General features: G+C 38.8%; 1 protein-coding gene across 1 annotated transcript in view; it reads right to left on the minus strand.

Annotated features, from left to right (window-relative positions):
- The window catches only part of DDI2 (DDI proteasomal shuttling factor 2), a 48,855-nt gene extending 40,223 nt beyond the window's left edge, over positions 1–8,632 (minus strand). The window contains exon 1 of the mRNA XM_077151196.1: positions 8,289–8,632. Within this exon, the coding sequence (XP_077007311.1) occupies positions 8,289–8,426 (138 nt within the window). The 5' untranslated portion in view covers positions 8,427–8,632. The remainder of the gene's footprint in view (positions 1–8,288) is intronic.
- Positions 8,633–9,301: the final 669 nt, after the last annotated feature.

Genomic DNA, 9,301 nt, shown 5'->3' on the forward strand with positions numbered 1-9,301 from the left:
TTTTTTCTTTCCAGATGATTGAAAAGCTAATAAAAAATGGCGCCAGGTACCATAACAGTAATAGAACTTGCTGTTTTCTTGGATTTTTGTTTTTTCACATTTTTTTTTAATGAGTTTGCTGGATGTTTCTATAATTTGGTTCAGATGACTGCAGAATCTAGAAAAACTGTTGTTGCTACTGCTACATAACATAGTGCTATTGGTCTTTATATGCATACACATACATACATATATACATAATCTTAATTTTTGGAAATTTTAGCTGTGATGTCAACTTTGGAAAAAACATCCCAGTTGTACTGTGTTGAGTTAGCATCGCACAGAAATTAACAGCCATACTGGCCTAGAAAGAGTAAACTTAATTTTTTTCCATTTGAACAGGGATAACGCACTGCATTACATATGTAAGGTTTTATCTACATGGTTTGCTTATAGAAACTAATAACATATTTCCTAAAAAAATAAAAAAAGACAACCTACAGAATGATAGAAATTATTTGGAAATCTGAAAAGGTTTAATATCAAGAACATAAAAGGGATTCCTAAGACAACTCAATTAAAAAATGGACATTTCTCCAAAGAAGATACTCAAATGGCCAATGAGCCCATTAAAAGATGTTCAACATGATTAGCCATTAGGGAAATGCAAATCAAAACCACAAGATGCCACTTTACACCCACTAGAATGACTATTTAAAATAAAAAGAAAGAAAAGGGGTGCTTTCAGGATGCAAGTATATAGGAACACTAATATCTTCTTGGTGAGAATGTAATTCTAATATCTTGTCAGTGGTACAGCTATAGGGGAAAAAATTTGGGGATTCCTCAGAGTGTTAAGTATAGAACTACCATCTGACCTAGAAATGCCATTCTAGTTATATACCTCCAAAGAATCAAAAGCACAAATGACAGATATTTTTAAGTAAATGTTCACAGTATTATTGAGAATAGTAAAAAGGTGGAAGCAACCCAAGTGTCCATCAGCAGAAGAATGGATAAACAAAATGTGGTCTATCCATACAATGGAATATTATTCAGTCACAAAAAGTGCTGGTAACATGCCATAACATGGATGAGCCTTGAAGCCATCATGTTGAATGAAATAAGCCAAACACAAAAGGACAAGTATTGTATGATTTCACATATGTGAAATAACCCAGACAATGCAAATTCAGAGACAGAAAGTGTATCACAGGTTATAGGTGGTGGTGGTGGGGAACAGAGAGTCAATGCTTGATGTGTGCAGTTTCTGTTTGGGATGATAAAAAAGTTTTGGTAATGGTGGTGGGACTGGTGGCAAAGCATTGTTAAGTGTAATTAATGCCATTGAATTACACATTTGAAAGAGGTTAAAATGGGAAATTTTATGTTATATATGTTACCATATTAATAAAAAAAGCATAAATCTTTAAATGATCATTGTATTCTTGCAGGTCCTAAATGTTCCCAAATATCACCCTTTCTGCGTTCTTCCTTCTCTTCTTCCATCTCCAAAGTTTTATTACACTTATGTATATGAGTAAAAGTAAGAAATGGAAGAAATCCAGAAAATAACAATTAAATACAGATGCAAAAGGATCAGGAACGTACTACCAATAAAAATATTTTTATGACACGTAATCAAACATTGAAGAAAAATAGATGAAACAATGTGTCGTGAAAAGAAAAAAAGAGCACACAAAAAGGCATACTATAATTTTACCGGGAAGGAACATGAAACCTGCTCTGTATTACCATTTGCTCTAGAGGGACATTTAGAATAAATCTCAGGCTTAAAAGGTTTTCTTCCTAATGAGTCACTTTTTTAGGGCACAAAACACCTGGCCATGGGCTGGCCACAGTGGCTCAGCAGGCAGAGTTTTCGCCTGCCATGCCAGAAATCTGGATTCGATTCCTGGTGCCTGTCCATACAAAAACAAACAAACAACAACAACAACAACAACAAAACACCTGGCCACATGCAAACTGAAGAACCTGAGTTCTGTCCTGGCTCTGTCAGTCAGTTGGTTCAAGCCTCACATTTCCCATTTTTCAAACAAGCAGTTGGGACTAATCATTGCAGTTGTCCCTTCAAGTTCTTTCTGCTATACCAGCATTCTACAGTGTTTCCTCACGTGTCCTCATAGGTCTCATAGCAAGATTGCGTGGCACAGAAATGAATATGCAGCATTTAAACTGAAAACAAAACTGATTCTATTATATCTGTTCTCAGAATTTACACTGACTTGAGAAACAGAACCAATAGGAAACTGATTTTAGTTCCCTCTAAAATTGAGTCCTTCTGGAGAGAAAGGAAAAAATTGATTTGCAGAACTTGTAGGTTCAACTACACTTTACAAGAAGTATACATGACTAGAAAAGTATTAGTTTTCACCCTCAATCTGCAACATCATAACAGGTTGCACCTGTCACACCATCATCTCAATAGCATGTCCTTATTTAATTACATACTGCATAGCAAAACTATACCATAATCAACACAGATTTTTTTTTTTGCAAAGCAACATAAATCATATTTATAACTTGGGGACTGCCTTGGGGGAAAAAAAACACTTAAATCTGAAGTGTCACAGATTGAGGTGTGCAGCAAGAAAGATACCAGTAGTCTAAGTATTCCTTAATTTTCCAAATTCAGAAACTCAGCTATCAGAATCTTTAGAGATACATGACCAATCTCCAGAGGAATGATAAAGTCTAACTGTACTTATGAGAGAATGTCAATTTATTTATTTTCAATTAGGAATCAAATTTGGGAGAATGAGAATGTTTCTATGACAAGACCACTAAATTCTCTCTATGTAGGAAATGCCACATGGAAAGCCAAATTCAAATAGCAGCTACCATTAGTGAGCTTTTCTACTAAGAGCCACACCTTACTAGGTTTTTTAATTCTCCCACTTAGTCCTCATATCCTCTCATTTAAGGCTCATAAGCATTATATAAAGTGGACATCATTAGTTCCATTTTATACACAGGGAAACTGAGACACAGAGAAATAGGTGACCCGAGGTCACACAGCTATTTTGAGAGCTAGGATTTGGAACCCCATTTGTGTGACTTTAAAGCCCATACTTTTCTAGTACTATGTACAATTTCCCCAAATGTAATCCCAAAGTGGCCTGGTGAATTAACTGGGTGACTTCAACAAGAACTATTTAGACATCCATCCCCACTAAGTGGCTATATCTGCCAAGGGGATCAAAATACTGTACATTGTTCAGTGTTATCCTGCCCCAACAATAAAGAAAGGAATACTACCAATCCCTTGCTATTTGGATTCCCATTTCACAGATGTCATACCTCACTCCATCATTATTCAGTTGCCACGATACTTACTCAGCAGATGATCATCTTTTTTTTCTTAAGGTTGTATGATCCAATAATAAAAATGTAATCACTACAGTTAATTACTAACACCAAGCATGTTTCTGAAATATGGAATATTGTTATCTGCCCCTAACTTCCTAGAGATACTGGGAGCATGGAAGAGGAAAACATTCTTTATTCTGACAAAACAGGCATAGTTCAGGTGAGATAAATAAAAGCTTAGCTGAAATTACACTTTTCACGAAGAACTGATTTTTGCTAGATGAGACATGAGTATAAGAAAGATATTTGACAGCTTAAATGTCAGAATAAATCTACGTCATGATTTTCAAACTTACTATGTGTATCTTTTGAACTAATGATTTAAAATCTTTACCAGTTAAAAAGTTTGGTAACAGTATTCCAGACTTAGAGGTAACACCTTCCACAATTCAAATGATCCAACCAACTATAAGGCTACAATACAATGCTCATAATTCAAGATTTGTTACTTATGACAACATACAAGAGGCAGGAAAATTTATACAGCTAGAAGTCTAAATCTGCAGAACTGGCACAACTGCTAGTACTTAATCCAGACAGAGGAGGCACCCTAGAGACTGAATTCTAATCTTAATCAACATTTAACAACAGACTAAGTAATAAAACTCTAAAATCTTTAAGCATGATATCAAATGTTTTCTGGCTCTGATAAGAGACTTCAATTAACAGAAATCTTAACAATGCATTTCTAGCACTGAGGACCAAAAACTGGCCATAAACTCTCTGGAATCACTCTGAATAGCTCCAAGTATCCACAATTAGTTGAGTGTGCTCTGCATACGCTTACCCATGTAATGGCCAGCTTCACTTTTTTTTTTTTTGGCATGGGCAGGCACTGGGAATCGAACCCGGGTCTCAGGCACGGCAGGTGAAAACTCTGCCTGCTAAGTCACTGTGGCCCACCCCAGCTTGACTTTTTAACCTTTTCGGAAGGCAATTTCACAATATTTACTAAGTCTTTCAAATGTTTTATAATTTTGACCTGGTAATTCCAAATCTAAGAGTATGTCCTGAGAAAATAATAAGAAATGGGACAAAGCCATAAGTATATGGATATCCCTGACAATGTTACTCATAATGCTTCCAATGTTCTTCAATTCAAATGAACAGCAATTGATAAATTTTCAAACTATAGCACACTAATATAATGGATTAGGTAGCTGTTAAAAATCATAAGTTTGAAAAAAAATTATAAATTTGAAAAACCTGAAATTTAACGGGAAAATGCTGACAATGCAGTGTTGACTGAAGAAAGATATTACATTGTATATACAGTTCAGGTCCCATTATGTTTAAGAGACACATCAACTATATAAAGGAGAAATTTTTAGGAAAAAATACAATAAAAAATAAGCCATAGTTATCTCTGGGTTACAAGGTTAAGAAGTGACTGTGCTCGTTTTTGCAGTTTTTTATTCATTATACATTTTCTATAACGAATATGCAGTATTAATCAGAAAAAACAACAACAACAAAGCAACACATGAAACTTACCTTTGAAAATAAACATCCAAAACTGGTTACAATGGAAAATTTCAGTTTCCACTAGTTTAAAATAGTGTTTTACCAATCACAAATCATGCTATGTGTGGAGATCCACTTGCAGAATCATAGAGTTACTATTATTTGACTCTTAAATATGCCTTTCATTTGAGGGTTCTTAAAAACATTCTGCACACATTTTACCACATGCCACCTAAAGAGGTAAATTATAATGATGCTTCAAAACTTTGAAGACTAATTTAAATTGAAGTCAAAATCTGGTAACTGTTTGAGTTCACTCAGTCAAGTCTACAGCAAAGCATTAAACAGAGCCACGATTGGCTCCTTGCATTAAGAGATGGAACACATCTAGCTTTAATCATAAGTAAAAGTAGAGATGATTGCTATTCTAAATTTGTTATCATGCTCAACACAGCATTATAACCATTAAAATCAGACTGGAGCTCTTAAAAATTACCACCTTTCTAAGTTTATGCTCAAGCATAATGGGTGCTGATGTGAAAGACAATTCTAAACCAGTGAACCCCAATGTGGGGCAGGTGTGGATGATAACTCTTTAAGGGTGTGAAAAGAAAATTAAAAATACTAGAATTTTCAGTTGAATTTACTTTATTTCACCCTCCTGTAATTCAATTTTGTGCCTATTTATAATATACATGATGCATTACTTCATGCATATAACGTAATTCATGTATAAAGTATATTACATATGCATATACATATAATACATACATATGCATAATAAAGTATATTAGTTCATATATACAATTTATTATATACATACAAGGATGCAGGTTTAAAAACATCTTAAAGATAAAGGTAAATGATCAAAAAACTTTGAAAACCAGTGGTCTGGACACACAGTGGCCAAAAGAATAGCCAGAAGCATAAAAAATATATACTCCTTTTAAGAAAAGGAAGGCGAAAGAATGAGAATGGAGAACGTAAATGAGAGGAGTGAGGTAAAAAGATCAGGGAATCACAAGAGGAATAAAGTGCAAGAACCCTGGGAGGTGAGGGGGGTGGGGACTCAAGTAAGGGAAGATGATATATTTGTGGGTAAAAACTATAATGATGTTCACTATTATGATTTTATGAAAGGAAATGACTCAAGTGTCTAGGATGGATCCTGTTCCTGCCTGACAGGCAAGCAAATTAAAGACAACCGACCACCAGACATCTTAAAATAGATACTGTGTTGTCAGGTTATAATGGAGCCAAAAGAACAAACTTGAAAAACAAGAGCTGTTTACAGCTGTGTAATACAGGTTATTAGTGGGAGCCCAAATTTCTATATGCTAATACGGCTTGTGAAGGAAGTAAATACCAAAACATTGACATAATGATCAAGAATAAATATGGAGTTATCTAACTGTTCAATTAAGTAAGGTGTTCCTATCCTCACAACTATGCCTTGACCATCTGTCTTGCAATCTGACACCTCCCTTAACTCACTTAAATTTTCTGTTACAGTCATCTCAAAAAGTACAGAATAAATGAACTGAGACTCAGCATCAAGGGATTGAGAAAACCTTCTCGACCAAAACGGGGAAGAGTGAAATGAGACAAAATAAAGTGTCAGTGTCTGAGAGATTCCAAACAGAGTTGAGAGGTTATCCTGGAGGTTATTCTTACGCATTAAGGAGATATCAACTTGTTAGTCAAGATGTAATGGAGAGGCTGGAGGGAACTGCCTGAAAATGCAGAGCTGTGTTCCAGTAGCCATGTTTCTTGAAGATGATTGAATAATGACATAGCTTTCACAGTGTGACTGTGTGATTGTGAAAACCTTGTGTCTGATGCTCCTTTTGTCTACCTTGTCACAGACGAGTAGAACATATGGAATAAAAATAAATGATAGGGGGAACAAATGTTAAAAAAAAAAGTACAGAATAGAGACAATCTCAATCTTTCTCTTTTTCCAAGCCCTAAAAACAAAATCAATTTACATCTTAATTTTCTATTTCCCTTACCAGGTAGTGATTATAACCAGGGTAATACTGCAGCTAGAGGGAAGAGAACAATTGAAATAGCCACCTCCAAAAATTTGAGTTGATTTTCTCTCTCTAAATTGTCCTTTCCTCATTCTCCACATGAATGATTCATCAACAGAAACTGCTTCCTGAGTTTTTGTAGACTAACTTCTTACGGAAGAAGTTTCAAAAAATCCCTTGTACAAAATTTTGGTACCTGTTGCTAAGGAACATTTTGTGTGACACTTTGAACCCTGAAACAAGTTCTTTTTTGATATTCAGCTCTATGCCAAGGTTCTAAAGTTCACAAAGTGTAATCACACTCACTTCAGAACAAAATATTGACACATATTTGTACCCTAATACAGGACAGAACAAGCAGTAGTGGGTGATGGCCTGGAGAACTATTTCATAGTTGCAGTAGGAAATCAAGATTTACATTTTGGGTCCTTGGAGGGCTTCTATAATTTCCTTCAATGTTTAGGTATGCACTTCAAGTTTCACTTATCAAGTCAGAATTTAAAGGTTATAGAGTCAGTGCCACCAACTGTGTTTGATAAAGACTAGCCGCAGTCTTAAAGCAATTTGAGAATAAATTACTTTGCTTATTCAAACTGTAAGAGAGCTGAACTTCTTTCCAGCAGGTTAGGGAAATGAAACAACCAAATCACACTAAGGTGAAAATACTAGACCATTTTCAAGCAAATATCCTTATAAAGGACTGGGCTTTGAACTGCCCCAAACTGAATCGTGACCTGAAAGAAGGGCTTTTGGTCTACAAGCAATGAAGAAAACAGAGAAACAAATAGTTTGTATTGAACCTGTATTTTTTTTTTTAAGAACTGAGCCAGAAACGTATGTAATAGGGAAGAGAGCCCTTCCAAAGACCTCAAAAACGAGGTAGTGCAAGTCTCAAACTTTCCCCCCTATCTAAGGTGCAAATCGGGACATTTAAAGGTAAATTACATATATTTACTTAGGCAGGAACCCTCTCCAAAACAGAAATGAACATCTATCTGCCACGGTGATCCAAACTGGTATTTCTAAACTGGTATTTCTGGTTGGGGAAGCTGGAAGTATGAACCCTTGCAAACCCAGGACTCCTTCTGGGTCCACGACGACTCTCCAAACTCGGACTACGGGAGATGGGGCTCAAGTGCCAGAATGTGAGGCGGGCTCTCCAACAGTGTCCACTAGCCCCTCACGGTGCAGACGGTACGTCTGAGGCGGGGTTCTCCGCTCCCACCCCTGGCACCCTAACCCACGCTCGGGGTGCGTGGAGGCAGCACCGATTCCGGATGGCTCCCGGATGAGGGGGCGAACTGGGAATGCCCAGCCCTTAGGTCTCCCTCCCATTATCTATCCGTAGCAAAAGAGGGAGTATGAACCCCCAGGCAGGGAGAACACACTCCGGACCGAGGCCTCGCCCGCTGCCCAGCTTACCTGGCTCTCGGCTGCGGGGATGCCGGACTCGAGCTCGCACAGAGCACGGAAGTTGTGCAGCTCGAAGTCGGCGTCGACCTGGAGGGAAAAGGTCACCTCGGAGAGGTCCCTCCGCACACAGTACACGGTGAGCAGCATGGCCCGGGCCCGACCCAGCTCGGCTCGGCCCGGCCTCGGCACGGGGCTGCGGGGCCTGGCTGGTGCTGCGGACTGACGGCGCGAGCCTCGCTGGCTCCTTCCCTCCCTCACACACGCTCAGTGACTCACTCCCTCCCGCCCTCACGAGCGAGCAGAGTCGCCACCACCAGCCTGCAGGTCCCTCTGCCTGTCTGCCGGCCTGCCTCCCACCGCTGCCGCCAAGCGCGCCGGCCTCCTGGCGCCCCGCCCCGCCCCGCCGCAACGCGACTGCCGCAAAGTTCGTCTCACCCTCTCCAGCCTTCACGACGCCATGGAGGGGCGGAGCCGAGGAGAGTAGGCGGGAAGCGAGGGGAGGCTTGGAGGGGGTGAAAGTGTGGGAGGGGAGAGGGAGGGGGTGAGAGAAAAGGGAAGGAAGGGAATGGGGCGAAAAGAAATGAATTAATCGATTGATTTAATAACTGAAATCAATGCAGTATTCCATAACTTTATCTATTCATCTAACAGACATTTATTAAGCGCCTACTATGTGCTAGGCGTTGGGTAAATAAAGGTGGGTAAAAATAGAGGCCCTAGCACTTAAGGAATTCTTTTCAGGTAGAGAAGACGGGTAAGTAAGCAGTTAATTATAAAACATTTTCCGAGATAGAAATTGACGCTCAGAGAGATTAATTTACTTTCTGTTCCAATGATTTAGGATTAAAACCCAAATTACCCTGCCTACTTTGCAGAACCCTACATTTCCAGCCTGACTTCCTGAACGCTTCCCCCACGCCGCGTCCCCCGTCCCCCACCCCTGTCCTGCACTTTGTCGACTCTCAGTTCCTTCAAGGCTCCTTACCCCGCCCCCACCATGTAAATACAGCTTGCCCTCTACT

The sequence above is a fragment of the Tamandua tetradactyla genome, chromosome 2 (assembly GCF_023851605.1).
Source record: "Tamandua tetradactyla isolate mTamTet1 chromosome 2, mTamTet1.pri, whole genome shotgun sequence".
NCBI lineage: Eukaryota > Metazoa > Chordata > Mammalia > Pilosa > Myrmecophagidae > Tamandua > Tamandua tetradactyla.